The 19,425-nt window shown below is 36.0% G+C and overlaps 3 protein-coding genes across 3 annotated transcripts; 1 reads left to right on the top strand and 2 right to left on the bottom strand.

Moving 5' to 3' along the window:
• Positions 1 to 280: 280 nt before the first annotated feature.
• LOC145224568 (tetraspanin-12-like) lies at positions 281 to 5,417 on the bottom strand. Its single transcript, XM_080091097.1, has 5 exons — positions 5,305 to 5,417; positions 3,290 to 3,508; positions 2,518 to 2,703; positions 1,709 to 1,921; positions 281 to 544 (listed from the first exon to the last, which is right to left on the bottom strand). The coding sequence occupies exons 1-5, from the start codon at positions 5,368 to 5,370 to the stop codon at positions 389 to 391; spliced, it is 840 nt and encodes a 279-aa protein (XP_079947223.1). The 5' UTR covers positions 5,371 to 5,417; the 3' UTR covers positions 281 to 388.
• Positions 5,418 to 7,436: 2,019 nt separating this feature from the next.
• On the top strand, positions 7,437 to 16,895 carry LOC145223796 (uncharacterized). Its single transcript, XM_080090183.1, has 5 exons — positions 7,437 to 9,365; positions 10,281 to 10,529; positions 11,119 to 11,295; positions 11,796 to 11,904; positions 14,084 to 16,895. The coding sequence occupies exons 1-5, from the start codon at positions 7,561 to 7,563 to the stop codon at positions 14,288 to 14,290; spliced, it is 2,547 nt and encodes an 848-aa protein (XP_079946309.1). The 5' UTR covers positions 7,437 to 7,560; the 3' UTR covers positions 14,291 to 16,895.
• Positions 16,832 to 18,575, bottom strand: LOC145223798 (COMM domain-containing protein 7-like). Its single transcript, XM_080090185.1, has 4 exons — positions 18,352 to 18,575; positions 18,121 to 18,277; positions 17,763 to 17,995; positions 16,832 to 17,303 (listed from the first exon to the last, which is right to left on the bottom strand). Exons 1-4 carry the CDS (start codon positions 18,448 to 18,450, stop codon positions 17,178 to 17,180), a joined length of 615 nt encoding a protein of 204 aa, XP_079946311.1. The 5' UTR covers positions 18,451 to 18,575; the 3' UTR covers positions 16,832 to 17,177.
• Positions 18,576 to 19,425: the final 850 nt, after the last annotated feature.

Raw genomic sequence — 19,425 nt, 5'->3', positions numbered from 1 at the left:
ACTTTTTGCCATACTTAATTCAAGTCTAATCAAGAATTGTAACTCAACTGACCCAACCGATCAGCCCTGGTTTTGGACGAACCTCGGGGCTTCAACATTCTTATGGCACTGGTTTCAGAAATATGCGTGGTACGCGACCACTACAAGGTTGGGAACCACTGACCTAAGTGTTCTGTAGGCATAACATCGTTTCGTTATCTCAATAGTAACGATTGATTTAATGTTTCAATTGTCGACGAGTTAAAAATGTTGCACACGTAACATTTTTGCAAGAGGTAGCATATTTTTAGTGATTTTTTTTGCTTAGCTTTGAGTGATTATTGATATTTGTCGGGGGGGTGTGTTAACATACACCGGGTAATCATTGACTTAAGGGACAGGATGTCAATCAACGAAAATCCTTGCCTTCTGGGTGCCTGATAGGAAGGAGTGAGTGCTTGACTTCGTGCGAGCTGCTGTTTGCTAAATGCGGTGAAGTTTCGGCCGGCGCCATGCCAAGACAAAAAGACAGCCACAACTTTAAGGCTAAAATCAACAGAAGAATCTAAAACAAAAATAAATTGTCTAAATAGATGACTAAAGTTAAACAAAGATTGCTTATTTGTTGTTTATGTTGGTAAAAAAACAACCCAAAGGAAACTACTTTATAATTGTTTCGTGAAATTCAGATTATTTGAATGGCATATACAACCGTATTTACTCGATTCATATTGAGGTGTCAAAAAATAATGTAAGCCGCATTTTGTGATGTAGGATAGGCCTGATATTATTTATTAACACTTCATAGTACAACTATTTGTCAACAATTGGTATTTTCGCAAATAACTTTACCCCGCAGGCCGTATTTCAAGAACAGTTTTGCAACAGCAAGTACCTTTTTGTACAAAGTCCCTGGAACACGGCAAAGGAAGTCATAAAAACTAGCACATTGGCAATACAAAGTGTTAAATGGACCAGTTATGCCAAATTGGTCGCAGATTAATCAGTATTAGTTTCTGGGAAACAACGCACACGCGTGGACCTCAAACTGTGTCGTATGCACTGAACGACCAGGACGCACTTCATAACTTTACGATTCGTAAATAAGAGCGATTAAACAAACATTTGTTGCCCTCTGAGTAATCAAGCCGCTCTCGTTAGTCAACGATTGTCGGTCGTTATACACAAATCAAGTCAAAACGGGCACCAAATTTTCAATATCTCAGCTTTGTCACTCGTAAATCTTGAAGTCATTAACTATAGGTGATTCTGCCACCCGTTCAGCAAGCCTTTGTAATGCTACCCAACAGTCTGTTTCCCTCTCCAACTATCTTTGAGTCATTTTGAAGACGCCTTTTACCCGGAAAGTTAGGAAACCTGTCGGTATATAGTTTTTCATCACTGTAAAGCGCAGTGCCAACAAATAAATGCTCCTGTGAAGTTTGTGGCAAATTGTTGTTGTTTTTTACCCCGCAATATGAAGTCAATACACTGTGACGTTATACGGGCGACTTTGTGTGCTGATTACAATTACACGAGAGGTCAAGGCGCTTTGAAATTTGGTCACCGCGTATGGTATAGGCCTATATTTATTGCGTTCATCGCGAAGACATTTGCTAACTGTGACACTACGTTGTTGTTTTTTAAGCAAAAGTAACAAAATACCATGCATGCCTCCATAACCGCTATCTGGCATTTTGTCTCCATAACCGCCGTGACTTCACGTTACCTGTAAAACTGCAGTTGCACCCATAAGATAGGGCAAAGCGACCATTTCGTTTGATGTGCTGAGGTGATCAAGGAGTGGTGTGCCGCAGCCGTCAAGCTGTTGCAAGTAAATCGCACATTCCCTGTTTGTGTAATCCGACGGACAGCATGTGTGGAGCACTCTGATGTCTGCCACCAACCAGTCGTTATACGAATTTACCCCGCAGCATTTGAACTGAAATGAGTACGAAAATTTGTTGGAGTAAAAACAAGACAAAATTTTGTAACTTAAGAAATATGTTTTTCGAGCGGTACAGCTCGGTCGCTGTTCTTTTATTGCTCTGTGGAAGACACTTCCAAACACATTGTCTATCTAAATACGACAGCAGTACGGTGAAAAATTTACGCAAAACTCTTAAATCACAAGTTATCTTTACATAGAAACAACTTCTGTAGACCTCGGTTAATCCAGATCTTTGTCCACTTCTGACAAAACTCGAGAACACGAGAGGCAATATGATTTTAGGTCAGGTAAGAGGTTAATTAGGATCTTCGCCTACTATGGACAAGTGTTTTGGTCCAAACGGGTCGGGATTAACCGAGGTCTACCGTATCATGCAATTAGACAAGCGAGAAATGGGAACGAAGCAGCTCTACACATTCCAAAAGCCGGCAAAACAGCCCATTCAAGCTACCGACTGGTCATTTTTTGCTATCGATTTTCGGCAAAAGAGACAGTAGGCTATTTGTTTCGCTTTCGTGATTTAAAATTCACTGAGGTGGTAAAAAAAATTTCGTGTTTTACAAGCTTTGCAATCGAGTTTTACTTACTTTTTGATGAACAACCTCCCATGCCGATTTGAACCAGACGTTTGTTTCGCGTTCCATTCCGTATCGGTCGATGTTGGACTTGAGCGTGACGAGATCACTTGCGTTATGTCGAAGCTCCCGATTTACAACACGCCAAATTCCAGCACTTAGCTCCACGCAAAACGAAATTAGCACAGAAAAGAAAAACTGAAAAAATTAGATAGAAATATTGCACAGTACATTTCGAATTGTCTTTGGCAACTACAGTTCCGCACAATTTGGGGACAGTCTAGAATCGTTTTTGAGCTGTTTATAAGAAAATGTGTGGCCATTTAACCTAATTCTTCAATATGAGGGCAAGTTTTATAATGGCCATTACGTAACATAAATACATCCACTTGTCGCCAAGATGGTCGAGTGATTACTTCAACCGCCTTGTTCACAAGGTCGTGGGATCTAATCCCCGATGGGTCGAACTAAATTGAATCTATCAACTGCGTGAGCCGAAAAAATCAAACACATTTTCAACCGAATTGCAATAAAACAGACAGCTCGACGGTGGACTCATTGTGAGCATAACGCATTTAGGCGTTGCCCAGCACCCACCGAGGATAAATGAAACTAACAACAACTTTAACTTAGGCATGGATAAGAAGTTCGCTTGGCCACTTCAACGTATAGGCTATAACTTTTCAATTCAAATTGTTAACATTGAGTAAAATCGAGCTTAGTTTGATTTTGTGCGTTGGTTTACATGGAAGGCCCTTGACATATGTCACAGTCAAACACTTACCCAGCCAAGAAGAAGCTGACTTTCCGTGAAAGCGCCACACCAACCGATGCAGCCAATAACAAATACGAAGCACGAGATGGTCACAAGGACTGGAAAAATGATTGGAAAGAATACCTTGATGTAAAAATCTCCAATCTCAGTTCCTTCTGTTACGAGCGTAATTCGACTAAGGTCATCGCGAATTACTGTTACTTCGGCAAGAATAGCAGCACTTAGAACCTGTAGAAAATGACAATTGTTTTAAATGAGGGCCCGAAACTTGTTGCTGGGCCACGCAAACACAATATTACGTAGGACCTAAAGAACACGTTTGTGTGCATTGACTGCGTTCACCGACTTGTTAGGGACACTTTATGACAACCCCACGGAGGTGTGTTCTCGACAGAATTAATTAGGCCAGGTTTTTGTGTCGGGTTGGGCTTAAGTTTAAATAAAACAGGCTTGATTCAGGTCTGACTTGATTTGTCACAATTTCACCAATTTTTTGACCGAATTCCGTTTTTATTTAAAAAAAACTCTGGGTTCGCAGCATAGTTGTAAACGGGCCTGAAACTGGAGCCCAAACCCGAAAGTACAAAAAAACCTGCCTATATCCTAATCGTTTTTGGAAAGCCCGTTTAGGCCCGAAAGTTTGACTGGCAGGCGTATACATTAAAGCCTGAGAAAAGACCAAGACAACAAACACAATAGACCAGTGGTCGGCAACCACCGTGAGCGGTTTGTTACGGGCCATATAAAACTTGCTCAAGGTTCACATTGAATCAAAGTTCTAATAACTGTAATTAGTTTTCAGTGCTGAACATGTGTGGTTTCTAATGGCTGGTCCGTGATAAAAATTTTAATTTCATACCGGTCGGTCCGCAGTGCAAAAAAGGTTGCCAACCCCTGCAATAAACAATTGATCTTAAACAAGGCGTTTTAGGGCTGTTTGACAGTAGGTCAGGTCCAGCAACTGGCTACTTAGCTAGTTAAATTTATTTAAAAAAATACTGACACGGAGTGTAAAGTCGGGCCCGAATCAAACCCGCTTTTCAAGAAACCCGAACCCGGCCCGACTTACAACTCTGGGTCGCAGGCTTACACATTTGGGTTTGGGCCGGCTTAGAACTCTACACCGCCAACGGGCTCTACATAACACCTGCATTGTAGAGTTTGTGTCCAAATCGGACCACATTGGTCGCACGTGTAACTCATGTGATGCGCTACGTTAGGCCTTCCCGACGTACGTTTGCTATTAATATATGAAATGCCGTACGTTTCTTCAAAAGCTTTAAAAGCGCTCGGTGGAAAGCCGTATTGACCTTTCCACTTAACTTATCTTACAAAAAACGTGCCTTGGGTTCTGATTTCGATGTGGATTGCAGCTTTCCATATGTTGTCCGCCCTAATGTGTTTGCGCGTTGAAAAACGGCTTAGGGAGCAACTTAAAATCTCTCGATACTGAAATAGTTATATGATCCACTGCATTCCAAAAAATACGATTTGTAGTGCGCTATATCATTAGTTCAAAGTTCAAAAAAAGGGTGATAAGGAACTGTATGTGTAATTTCATCACGGGCTATAGGAATTAGCTTGTGTAACAGGTTGGTGACCGACAGATGTGTTTTTACTTATCGTCAGTTTCTGAATTGTATTTGTATAATACGGAAACTGACGATGTCTTCTAAATACATGCGAAATTCATAATTCTGTTATGTAAATAAAAGATTTAACTGACGCTGATCGTCTGCCACGATTTTGTACATCTATAAAGATCACTAGTTAGCAACAGCAAGCTTTAATGAATGACTGACGGCATTTTACTTGTTTGGTAAAAATAGCTCACCCTTTTTTAGTGTCTCGTTAAAGAAACCACATTTTCCACATAATTGCGCATAAAAGTCCTGAACCCGTGTACCCTGTGCACATAAGCTCGCTAAAGAGCAAACAATTCAATTTTAGATGCACAATATTTTAGCACTACAATAATCTAAATTACAAATCGTTTAGAAATACTTAGCTCTTATTGAACTTACCCATAATAGAAGAATAAGAACAAACAGGGCACATTTTAACCAACCGGAAACTTCTTTCTTGGTCATTTAGTTGTTGTATGAGCGGATAAACAACAAAAACAGCATCAAACCAGACAAAGCCTAAAAAGTAAATCAGTTGTTACTCAGAGTTACGGATCGAAGGTATTAAACGGTTTTGTTTTAAGTCTGTATTTAACGTCGTGTCTATAGTAGGCCTATAGTAAACGCAACAAAATTTCGTATTATGCTTGCGCACGACTGTTTACTCCCATAACATCGCCAAATAAACACATGTTTTTGTGGGTCTACCTAAAATAGCATCTAAAACGCATGTATTTTAACCAAAATTGTTTGTTGTCGTATGTCAATTTTTTTTGTTAAATATAAGCCTTTTTAACACTAAGTTAATTTTGCTCTTGCAGTCAATCATATCACTGTCCTTACTTGTCACTTATAGCAATCCGTCCAGTTTATTTGTCACCTGCGCTGTATCGCCTTGCTCTCACAAACATTGGCTTGTGCAGTGTAGGCCTACACGCTCCGGCCAAGCAGTCACATTGTGTACCTGGCATAAACAGCCAGCTCTCGTTTATTGTTTGACTTTGCTCTTATCATCGCCACATATACACTACACCGCTGTCCCGCGGCCTCTTGTCAGTTACTTATAAACTAAACACAGGGTCCAACTTATTGGCAAGATAATTTTGACCCAACAAGAGCTTTTCCATTAAAAACTCTTGCCGATGAAGGGGACTTTTAATTGGAAGAAAACAGGGGTCAAAATCCATTCGCTTGGTGTTTGATGGTAATTTCGGTAAATTGTAGCCTACCTGCGCTATTTTTACCGAAAGTAAACTCCAAAAAGATTTTTTTAGTGGGATATAAACTTAAGACAACCAAGAAAACGAGATTGAAAACAATACCCAAATTCAAACATTCCAAATTTTGTCTTTTTTGAAAACAAAGTTATAGAAGTCCTAGACTCTTATTTTCATTGATAGGACTATTTTAGTCCATTTTGACGTATTTAATTTACATTACAGAAAAACACCGACTTCAGGGAACCTTGTTCATCCAAGTGCGGGCGTGGATGCCAAAAAAGTCGCTCTTTAATACTGCTAGTGGCACCTTTTACCACTAATTACTTTCCGCTAGGTAATGATCAGCATCGAAAAAAGAAAAGGGAAGCTGCAGCATACAAGTACCATTTATTATCTAAAATAGGGGTTTAGTAATAAAATATGACTTGGGTGTTTCGAACATGTCTGTACCAAAACTCTTTTACTTACATTTTGTCGTTTAAGAGTTTCCTTGACATGCTGTCTTAGAGAAGGGTCAGAAGGGATGCCCAAATTCACGTTAAAATTAGTCAAAAGTACGGATTTAGAAACTAAGTTGAAATCGATCCCTTTTAGTTTTCTGCAAAAGCTCCAAAATTGCTGTGGTTATGATGTTGTGTTGTGTTTATATTTGGAGTCTGACAAAACTACTATGTAATAATTTGACTATAATCCGCAGCTTTGGAAAGGTAATATTTGTCGTTTTGTAAACGATTTTTTTGCTTATTGAGTTGAAACAATTTTATTACCTTGTTTGGTGTAAACTAATTTAATAGATTTATAATAAACAATGATTTTTGTACTAATATTTTAAAATACGATCTGTCGTGTCGCCATGTTGGTATTTTTAACGCTCAGGATTAAATGGTTATAATTTAGTCATAGTGCTTTTCCATTACTACCAGCGAAGATTGACGTTAACAGCAAGTTATTTTTTATGAGCTTTTTTACTGTTTTGAAAGTTTAAAAAGAAAGTTAACCTACTTTGTTAAGCAACAGTAAAGCCAAGAGGAAAGTTAATCAAAACATTAACCGAAAGTATTGTTTATAATTGCCAAATTTTAGTCGTTTGTTTATTTTCTGAAATTGTTCAAATAATTGTTGGTATTTTCTGCGCGTATAGCCAAACAAAATGTAGTAGTGTTTAATTCTTACGTTTAATTTAAGTTATAACATATATGAATGTTGATAAAATTGTAGTTTTGTTGTAACTGCATTAGTTTCTATTTTAAAACCATCCAAAAATTGTGTCACATGACTGAAATGTCATAGGTAATGTAATCACAATAGTTTTTTTTATCGTTTATAGCCACATTAGTGTTTTTAATTTTTCAGATTGTTTTTATGATGGTTTTAAAAAGTTGAAAATCATGCAACTTTGGAATTACAATTTAAATTCGTGGACAGAAATGTAAAAATGACAACATCACCTGTAAAACCTGTACAGACTGGGGCTGTCCAGAAAGCCAAACACAGAATGAAGGTCTCTCAGCCAATGATGCTGCCAATGTTATTTTCTGAACCTATACAGCTAACAAAGTTAAAAAAGAATGTCCCACATGCCGTGAATGGAGACAAGAAAGGCTTTAAAAATGGAAGCAGGGAAGTAAATGTAAAAAATGACAAAAACGTCAAGAGTTTGTCTCAGTCCTCTCCACTCCCCTCAAGCAAAGCTCCAATGCCAGTTTCAAAAGAACTAAAGCCCAAAAAGCTGTTTGACAAGGGAAATGATGGTGCTGAAAGGAAAAGTAGCAAACATGTGTCTACCAGTATCCTAAAGTCCAAGAACGAACAGTTTCTAATGCACAAGCATAAACGGAAAGAAAATCATGACAGCAGTATGAAGCAGAAGAAGAAAAAAAGGATAAAACTGGACATGGAATCATCAGAAGTCAAGAAAAAGTCTCCTATAAAAATTGATCCAACTGAAAATAATGGTAGCATTGAGGCTGAATTTTCCAGAGAGAATGACCAACCTTCCAAGCGGCCTCGGACAAACAGTAGACATAGTGAATTAGGTGACAATGTTTTTGACAATATAATGAGCTTAAACTCAGACAATATTGAACCATTTGCTGACCAGCACAAAACAATGGATCTGCAAGAACAATTGTACAATTCAGAAGTTCCTAGTAAAGAGGAATCATTACAAAATGATGTTTTACCTTTTACTGATAACAATACACAACCTAAAGCTGAAACTGATCCTGAAAATTCAGAGGTGATCCAAAAGTCTGTAGAACAAAATTGCTCCCCTGATGTTGAGGTGCCCATGATGAATGGGTATGCAAGTCCCAAATCACCAAAAACTGAAAAGTGTGATGATGTTACCTGTGTAATACAAACCCCAACATCCAAAGAGTTATTACAGAGCCCAAACGCCACTGAAAACCATGAAAGGTTACAACCTGAAGTAACTGTGAAAATGGAGGACCCTTCAACTCATGAGGACGCTGCTAAAACTGCTTTCAAAGTCAAGCGAAAACACCACAAGGACGAAAAACACAAACATAAAAAGCATAAACATGAGAAGCACCACAAATCGCATAAGCATCGCTCTCATTCCCCAAGTCACCAAAAACACAAACACCGAGATAAAATAAAACATGAACACTTTGACCCTGTTGTTAAAATTAAGCAGGAATTTCCTGATACCCCTTCAGTAAAGCAGGAGATACATAAAATGCACATTAAAGAAGAGCCTGTTTCACCAAAATTATCACCACTGTTCAGCTCAGAAGATGAAAAGGACACAGACACTGAGTTGGCAGCCAAGAAAGTTTTAAACATTGGTATCCCTGCAATGAATTATGGACAACAATTATCGTCTGATGTTAGCGTTGTTGACAGGTTTCCATTTTCAAACCCAGCCTTTAGGGAGTTTGTTCATATTGAAACCGACCCTAACGGTGAGGCATCTGTTCTTCATGCGTACCAACACGAACTGAACAAACTATCCGAGGAGCAACAGGGAAAATTTGCCAATGATTTCTGTGCTCTGTGTTTTCATGAAGAAAAACCATCTCAACCTGATTTTGTGATGGGAATTGTTCATGGGGCAGCCACCACTATGCCTGACTTCCTTGAGTACTTGGCAGAGAAACATTCTGATTTAAGAGTGAAATCGGAGGTTCTAGGCCAGCGCGATATTGTTACGATGAGCGTCAAAGAGTTCCGCGATCAAGTTAGCAAAACCTTCTCAGTCGAAAGTGGAATGTACAGGTTGGTTCTACGTATATATATGTATATATATATTTTGTTTGATGTAAAGCAATACCGCATATAGCTTGTAATTTTTTAAATAAAAGATCGCATTATAATGCAATGTATCATTTTGCAAAATGTGTGAATTGTAAATTGTTCCCTACCCATAAGATTTTGTAGTAGTTTGTCAAACTACCTTTTACTAGCTGTTTAGAAAATTCAGGATGTTTCTGCAATTTACTTAAAAAAATTTTTTTTTTACAATGGTCTGAAAGAAAATCATAGTGTGCCCGTTGAAGGCATTATACCGAAATCTGCCGGACACCAAGCATTCAATGGTCTGAAAATTTATGAAGTTTGATCATAGCATGATAGTGCCTCAGTGGTGCTTACTGTGATTGTCAATAGAAAATGTAGACATCATCTTTTATAACAGTTTTATTTCCTATATATTACTCAAGTATATACTTGTTGTAGAATAATCGGGTGTTTAATTGTTTTGTTGTCATTTGTAGCCAATATTAAAATATCCAAATTAGCACAGGTTTCAAAATTAACAGTTAAAATTTACCTTATAGTGATTGGCGCATATCCAAAAAAAAAATGTTAACTGGTGTGTACTACGTGATCGGTAAAGCAGAGATCAATGTTAAATATTTACCAGACCACATCTAAACCGCAAAATTGTGTGAAGATTCATTGCTAAGCGTGCAGACTAGTAATTCGTTTTGTTAATATTTGTTAACTGTCTTATATTACTTTAGGGATCAATGTATTTTTAACAGCAAGAGCCTTTAAAGTCAATATAGAATAGAATCATGTCTGAAAAATTTAATATTGTTGCCTGCATCCCATTTTTGTCACTATTTGAACTTTTTTACATCTTTAAGTGATACTCTATTCTATTTTTACCTATTATTTTATACTTTTAAGGTATGGTCCAATGCGTCAAATCAGTCTGGTAGGAGCTGTACACGAAGAGGCAGGAGGATACTTTCCAGACATATTAGACATCCTTGAAAAAGATCCTTTCCTTAACATAACGTCACCATGGGGCGATATGTCCTGTGTTAATCTCGAAAGTCGTTCTCATAGCAATGATGGCCCTATACTGTGGATAAGGCCAGGTGAACAAATGGTCCCAGCTGCTGACTTCAAGGGATCGCCAGCAAAAAGACGAAGGTCAGTGTTTTTGTATCAGTTATGTTAATAGGTATATTGTTTGAATAGCTATTTAAACTCTGTTGGGTTAAGAAGTAAAATATTGCATTACAGTAAATTGCACTTTAGTTATGTAATAGTGCTATTGGTAGGTTTTTGTACTCATGTCTTTATGACTTGGTTGATTTTGACTGAGATGTTTTTTCCAAATGAGAATTTATAAATTTAACCCAATCTCAAAAATTTGTGTTAAACACTAAAAATGTTCCAAATGGATGTCAAAAATGATATCACTTATGATGATATGAGCATTTGCTGGATGTTTAAATAATAAAGCATGTCGCTTTTTTACGTCTATATGGGTCATTATTAAACTTCCATATTAAACTAATGAACAGTTCTGTGTATATATACTGTTCCAAAGTACATAGGCAACCATTATGGTACTTTAATAAAGAAGAGTTTTCAAAAGATTACTAAAATGTTGCTTGTGAAAGATTTAAGAATGACCACAGTTTATGCGCTGCAAATTGTTCAAAAGCTACCCAGCCATCTTCATAGTGTTAAGCATTGGAGCTTTATTTTTTACAAAATGAATAAATTTTCACAGGTCGCAGACAGGTCCACTGCACAAGCTGTCTTTTCAGTACAGCGCTCGTTCAAATGACACTCGAGAGACAATGATTGAAGATAGGACACATGCTCATGCTGATCATGTTGGGCATATTGCTGATCGACAAACCACTTGGGCTGTCGGTGTATTAAAGGGCATTACTGCTGGCCATAAGTATGTTACGTGTATCTCATGAATATGTAACCATGACAATGCAGTTTTTAATACCAATGTAAGCAGTGGTGGGATTCAAATTTTTTGTCAGCTGGTTCTATCACAAAGGCCATAATTTCAGCCAGTTCTGTTACAAAAAGTCCATTGACAGTAACCAGTAATGCTAACCGGTTTGCTGGTCTCATAAAATTTCGGTTCTATAGAACTGGTGCGAACCGGCTAAATCCCACCACTGATTGTAAGGTTATGCTTTTAACATTGAAATATATACCTATAAACAATTTGCAAGTGGTCTTTGCATGTGTAAGTGTTTAAAATGAGCCTGCATTTTATGCTTTCAATCGAAATTTGTTGTATTTTAATGACATTCAAAATCCTTATCTTGTTCTTAGCATTTTTAAGTTTTGTCTCCACATATTGACATTTTAGGTCTAATCCAATAAATACAGGCTATGGATAAATACAACAAAACATAACACATGGAATTGCTATTGTTACAGGCCCACGATGAACAAGCAACTGAAAGATGTAGTGTGCTTCCATTCTTCCTCATTTTACAACACTTCTAGTGTTCTACAATTGGATTTATTTGAACCTCCAATGTCTCAGGTATTTATGTAATGAATTGCTTTTTAATTTTGGACTAGTGAGATGTAATTATTGGCCCCATTTTCAAGTGGACTGTATGTATTGGGTTTGCTGTATTTCTCTGGCCTTTTTCACAGATTTAGGATTATGCAATTTTAATTCTCTCCATGTGATAAACAGAAACTGTTTTCACTTATGGACCCTGCATTTCACATTTAGTAAATCAATCAATAAATTCCAAACATATCAGTAATGTGTCAAGCAAGTAAAACGTCAATTTTAGGCTTACAAAATCAAATGCTGCATGTTAAAATTTGCCAATGTTACCAAACTCATTTAAATTCACAAAACTTTTTTTTTTCATTTACATCAACAGTTTTGCAGATCCATAATACGGTCTTAGGGGTCCATGAATGCAAAAAATTTTACAAGATATTTCAGCTTTCAAATTGAAATGGAGTAACTAGGAGTATCGACAAATTTATGAAATAGTGTCCACAACTACAAAACCAGTGATCTAATTTGTACCTTTTTTGATCAACATCATATTTTTACATGTTACCCTGTCTTATTAATCAACATTTGTCAGGCAGCATCATAGGACACATGATTTACCCAATCTCTGACATACAGACACTTCCCCCTTACACCACTGTACTGTACATTTTGCTCATTGAAATTGTTTGAGTAGGACTTCCGTTGTTAGACAAACTGCCTTTAATTTGTAACGCAACATGGGTTTAAATTAATCAACTTCTAACGTACTTTTTTGTAAAGTATGATTTGTTGAATGAATTGTCAATTTTTAAACTCTTAATTTCACAATTATGAAGTTTGGTCAGTTTATGATGACACTTTTAGTACAGAAAGTTCAATGCCAAAACAATACAAAACACACTTCACCATGTCTTCTTGTGTCGAATAGTTGCAGATGTATTTAACAATATATATAATACTTTCAAAGCGAAAACACTAAATCAGTTGCTGTATTTTTATTGTTTTACAAAACGAATGCATTTCTCTTTTATAATCATCTCTAGTGTCTTATTCAAATAGAATCCAAAGGACATGTTAAGTACATGGGCCATTTATTCAACAGCATGTATTGATGACAACTAATGTATGTGAAGTTCAGTATTGACAGCAGAATTGTTGTATCCCTATCAATGAGTGGGGATTTTTACCTCGTGACATGTGACGCATGTAACAGTCAGAATGCATCTATTTTATTGCCAATATGTATCGGTTTTTCAGGGTTTATAGTATATAACTACTATTTGAGTTTTAATGGCTGATATTGTATTTTTTTGGCATTTGCTGTTTCATTTTTTTCTCTTTTAACACTTAAATACACTAAGTTTGTATTCGGCCTTGGTCAGAGAGTATAGTAAGTTCGAGCAAAATTAATCAATTGCCACATTACCAGGCAGCAACCTGCCCAAAACTAATTAATTACCATGACTAATCTATACTAATTTTTGAACTTTCACATCTGGTATAAATATTGATTTGTTTAGTTTAATACAATGACTGTTAGCTCCAAAAATGAAACTACATGTTGTAATTTGTGTAGAAAGCATACAGCTTATTGTACCTAGCTCAGAAACAAAACCACATTTTGAAAATGGCTGGTATGAGACACAATGTAAAGTGTTCTGATAAATATGTACTCGTCAAAATAGCAACTTGTGAAATAAATGTTTTTTATTGTTCCCTATTTCTGTTGTTACAAGTAGTTCTGTATTTCATTGTTCAACTTGAGATTAAATTTTGTTTTGTAATATTAAATTCGATCTTTTACAAGACTTCAGTGGATTTAAATGGTGTAAATCAGTGGTTGTCAAACTTTTTTATTGTCGGGGCCAAATGGTGTTTTTTAAGTGTGTAGGGAGCCGCAAAAAAACGACACCTTGAGAACATCACTAAAGAAGATGACTTTGAAAGCTAAAATAGCAACGTTTGGTGGTTTTCTGAGGACTGGTGCGAGCCACAAAATAGGTAGTTGGGAGCCGCATGCGGCCCCGAAAACCGAGTTTGAGAACCAGTGGTGTAAATGCTTGAACAATAAAGCATGTCACTTTTGCATCTATTCCAGCCATTATTTTCATCATTAAATTTATTAGTCAATTCTATAAATATGATTACCAAAAACAAACTATTGCCACTTGGCAATATTGACATATGTCCTGTTGTTTTGCAGTGCGTTCGTTGGGTGGATGAGGCCAAGTTAAACCAGATGAGGCGAGACGGTATACGCTACTCCCGAGTCAAGCTCTACGACAACGACATATACTTTATCCCTCGAAATGTGATCCACCAATTCCGTACAGTTTCTTCTTCCACGAGTATAGCATGGCACATGAGACTGAAGGGCCTACATGGGGAACCAACATACATTAAACCCTAAATGATGATCATTAAAGCATGTACACCTACAAAATGCAAATGGTCTCCATTGAAACATACCCGTTAGCAAGCCGTGGACGCAACAATTGCTTACAACTCTTTAAGGTGTACAGTGTGAGGTATTTACTATTTAAATGTGTTTCCTGTGTTCACACATGGGCAGAAGTGGCTGTGTTGCTAACACGTTAGTTTTTTTTATTCAAAGCAATAAGTTTTTCTGATGTTGTTCTCAGGATAATTTAAAGTGGGTAAATTTGTCAGGGAAATAACAACTGGTATACTGGGTAAAACAACTTTTTTAATTCAACTAAGATAAAACTGCTTTTAAAATTCCTAATAAATATGGCACCTTTGTTTGTGAAACAGGTTTTAGTCATGTTGGTGTTCTTAAAAGTAGGTTCTGTGTCATGCCATTAGCTTAGGTGACACATTGTTTTTTGTGCTAAAAAGCAATAAAATAATGTTTGTACTTTACAAAATGTATTTGTTAAACAATGGGCATCTCTACAAATGGGAATTAACAGCAAGAACTTGCCTATTGTTTGAAAAAACACAACGTTGACCTTCGAAATTTTCACTACAAATTCCGTACGCATTTCCAAAACTGCTGTTAAGCAAGTTATCAAGCATAAACCTGTTTTTGGAATGTTTTGCATTTTTTTGTGGTCGTGTTTAACAAATGAAACTTTCCAACACAAAATAACTTCGCAAGTTCCAAATTTGTCACTGATTTACTGCATCTTTTTCACCCTGATTTGGGAGCAAATTTTTCACCCAGACTGAAATCAAGCAAACGTTTCATGGCCATTGCCCATATGTGTTGCACAGTATTTTTTTCTGTTCGTTGGCATTTTATGTTTCCATTGCACTATTGTTTTGTTTTTCAATTATATGTGTCCTGTTGCGAGCATCGGTCAAAAGGGTTAGATTTTAAAAACGTCGTACAACATAAAATTAAATTAGTTTTGTTATTATTCCAACAGCCCAATTCAAAAGCATCTCATTTTTTGTTCCAACTTTTTACAATATTAAACCTTGTTTTATATTCTTATCGTACCATAAAAACATTCAATTTCGATTAATTGTAACAATTTTGCCAATGTTTTTTAAAGTATTTTTGGCATGACATTCTTAATTGCTCTTGGACAATAGATTTAGAAATTGGGGACAAAAAATGAACTGATCTTTTTGGTTTAGCTTTTTTTTTGTCATCCATGTATTTAACACTAAAATTGTTTAATTGTTATTTTTTCATTTTGGTTGGCCCTTACATGATTTTACCCAAATTTAGTTTTCAAGTATGTTGCAAAGTTGCAATGCTTTGGTGGATTTATTTGACCCAATGCTACCAGAACACAATTCAAATTAAATAATTTTGAGATCAAAGAATTTTCATCTGTTAAAACAGTTTTAAAGTAAAATGTTCCTGTCAATTTTTCCTTTTTATTTTGTGCTCCCTGATAAATTTTAGTTGAACTAATGGTATAAAAGCAGCAAAAATCCAGGTGCTATTACAGCACAAATACTAACTGGAGATTTATTTTCTAGGACATCCACCAGTCGTTCTTATTTACGTTCTGTGCTCAGTGTAAAAACACTGTGGTTTTCATTTGTCACTTTTTTGTCCGTTCTTAAAATTTGTTCTGTTACTTTTGAGTGGTCGATAGTAAAACTAGGAGCATATTTTTAAACAAAAAATATCTGCAAGCAGTTAAAAAATGCGATTATTGGCTTCAAACCTTTTAAACAACCAACCAATTTAGTTAAGAAGTTGTACATACCCTTTTGTTCCTGGGTTTTACATATTTTCTTTTTATGTGTAGTTTTATCACCCTATTGTACATTTTGTTGCGCTTCACAGCTAAAAAAGTCGCCACTCTGAAATGTGTGTGTGTGTGCGTTGATTTGTGTCTTTCTTCATTTGACGGTATTAGTGCTTTTTGTGTGCTGGAGTTCATTTTAACCTGATGCCAAAAAGTGTTGGCTATTTATCTGTTTCGAAAACTGCTCAATAGTAGCATTTACCACAGTTTAACATTTTCCTAACACAACCATGCTCTACATAAAGCTAATATTCAATGCCCGCGCCTCAGGTTGGCCTATAATCTACATTTGTGTAGTTCCCTAATTTTGTCAACATAATAATGTATATCTTGGCATGAGTTTTCGCTTAACACAGCAGTATCCTTTTTGTACACTTTTATATATGGTGCTATCAAACGTTTAAACCCACCTGAACAACGCAAGAATTTTATGATCTTCACCCAATGCCCAGTTGAAGCTGTTCTAGCAATTCCTTAATCAGCAACCCTGACACAAACGTACTGCTGCCTGTTCGGGTGCTCCTCTAAAGATGTACAAATGTATTTTTATACTGTCCAACTTTTGACTGTGTTTTTGACAATCATCTGAAATAGGTCTAGGAGCCTGAATGCCCCAACTCTAAAGGGTTACAGCCATAAGTAACCCACGCTCGCTGACCTTTTTGTACAAAAGCAAAATATTAGTCTGTAGTTGGTCTCTTCCCCTGCGGACGACCATCTTTTGTCTAAGATGTTTTATTTTGCTCGTCAACAAACTTCAAAAATATATTGTACACATGATAATCCCGTGGTGTTCATTTTCGCCAGTGCAGATTGGTGAAATCAGGTGTTACATGAAAATAGGGGTTTAAATTGCATTCTACACTCAAATGGAAAGATGACTATTTTCTCCTAAATGCAGAAACAAAGTTCTTGCGACTTATTGATTTATAAATCCCAATTGTTAAAAGCATTGACTTTGATTAAATATGTCATTGGGTAACATAAATAATGAACAAAAAATAACATAGCAAAGGTATTGCACAAATTGTAAAATTGATATGAACTGAAGTGTGTTGAGAATCATTAAGTCATTGCATCCATCTCAAGTTTAGCTCTTTCCATTTCATGCATGAAATCATAAAACTGAGAAAGACTCATTTCAAGAAGAACATTTTCTGTTGAAGTTCCTTTGGCAACAACCAGTTTTAACTGAAAGAATGAAAACAAAATTGCTTCATAAATTAACAAAGGCAAAAAATTACTCTTTTATATGAAAAACAAGGTGCCATTTTATTCTGCCCTATACTGTTTTGAACAGTCTTTAAAAAACAACAAATAAAATATATTGATACAGTGGTTTTTGATTACAGATTTTTCGAAATTTGTTTCATTTAAGAGGTAGCAAATGTAAACGACATTTTCAATGCATTTGGTATGTATTCTTTTCCAGTATAAAATTGAAACAATAATTGTCATTTAAAATTCTTTGCGGACACAAAACACTAAGATTTAAGCTGCTGCTGCCAGGCATAATATCAAATTTACAGAGATCTTCCGGCAATTGCATTTTTATACCAATGTTTCGACCCTTCATCACGGTATATAACAATGAATGCTAGGAGTACAGTGCACAATAAACACTGTACTAAACACCCTATTTCAGTTTACCTGAATGAAACAAGTTCCAACCCGGCGTAATTCGCTGCTGGATGCCGTAACACCGAATTTCCACTCCATGTCAACTAGTCGTTTTGCTAAAAGTTCGGCTGGATTTATTTCTGCACGGGACTCTAGGTTTTTCTTCCATGCTTGGCAAAATTGCGAACTCCTTTTTGCATCAATTTGTAACAATTGCAAGTCACTGTAAAGTTGACCACTGGTTAATTTTGACTGTGATGCCTCTGTAAAAGATGTAAAGCATATAAAATGATACATTTTCCCACAAAATTTTAAAGCAACTTTTAACATAAATAAAAAACTTTACAAATATATTGTTGTTAAAATGACATTACTTTTACCATCTTACCTTGGGACAAAATTAAAAGCATTTTAAACGTTTCTTTGACATTTTCAACAGCAATCCCATGGTCATTGGAATATGTATTAAGTAGATTATTAAGTTCCTCCTTTAAATCAGTATCTCCAAGAAAAACAAATACATAATCGACAAGCTGGGAATATTGCTGAAACAAAGATATCATGGTAAATTAATCACAATATTAGAAAGTATATAACCTTATTAAACAGTTGGTTTTACCTGAGATGTGAGACCATTCAGTTCCTTAGCTTGGGCAAAAAAATCTTCTGGCGGTTGGCCCTGGCAAAAATTGAACGTTTTCGTCTTTTCACTGGTCATTTGAGCAATTTAATTAGTATTTACATTAATTATATCTTTGGTAACTGGTAATATATGGAGTTCTGGCAAAAAATTCTGTTTTGGAAAAAATATCAATTTCCATGAAACTGTGCTTATTCTACCGTGACCGTTCGGCATGAGTGATTTCTTTTTTCCCGAAAAAATGGTCATGCGTGACCGACTAAAACTTCCTTTATCGTAGCTCGTACTCGTAGGTTTTTCGCATTAAGCTGTCGGTTTTTCATTTTTTTGCAGTTCTGACTGGAATTTTACTTTCAGATATTTTCTAAACCACATGTCAAATGCGTTTGGCCATTTACAGCTATGCTAATTGATTTATTCCTTCAATGCAAATATATTATCATATGATGTGGTTTCAGTGGGCTGTTTTGTTGAAATGCGTTTTTCATTTTTCTGCTATAGGTTACATATTTTTTACTTGTGCTTAACATATGCAACCAATGAAGGCAGCTAAAAGTATTAGACATATTTTAGTTTTTGTGTCAAATGCTGTAAAGCAAAATTTGTTGTTTTAGTTCGTTAAACTTAGCTTCATGTGATTAACAATTGGTCTCTGAAACAATTTTGTTCTTGCTATGTATAAATTAAATGTTGATTAAAAGACTGCTAAGCTTTCATCCCAAAACAATGTACATTACAATTTGTCTAAAACATGTAAATGTTTCTCATGAGACTCAAAGGATATCTTGAGGTGAATCCTGGATTGTCAAAGACAGGCACTTACAGAAGACGTTTTTCTCATTAATGGAGTCACAAACCTTATTTACAGCTCAGTAAAACTTTTTATTCACTAACTTACAGCACAGATTCATGTTTACCTGAAGAACAACGCACACAGCAACAATAACTTTTGGTGTTATTTTATAATGTAGTGGCATCACCTATTACCCCGTTTAGAATTGAGCAAATAAATTGTAAAAACTTGTACCTCTATTGCCTATAAGGGTTCAGATA

Source organism: Phallusia mammillata, chromosome 4 (assembly GCF_965637545.1).
Source record: "Phallusia mammillata chromosome 4, kaPhaMamm4.hap1.1, whole genome shotgun sequence".
In the NCBI taxonomy this organism is placed as follows: Eukaryota; Metazoa; Chordata; class Ascidiacea; order Phlebobranchia; family Ascidiidae; genus Phallusia; species Phallusia mammillata.
The sequence above is the reverse complement of the archived record's forward strand: the minus strand, read 5'-3'. Positions and strand labels throughout refer to the sequence as shown.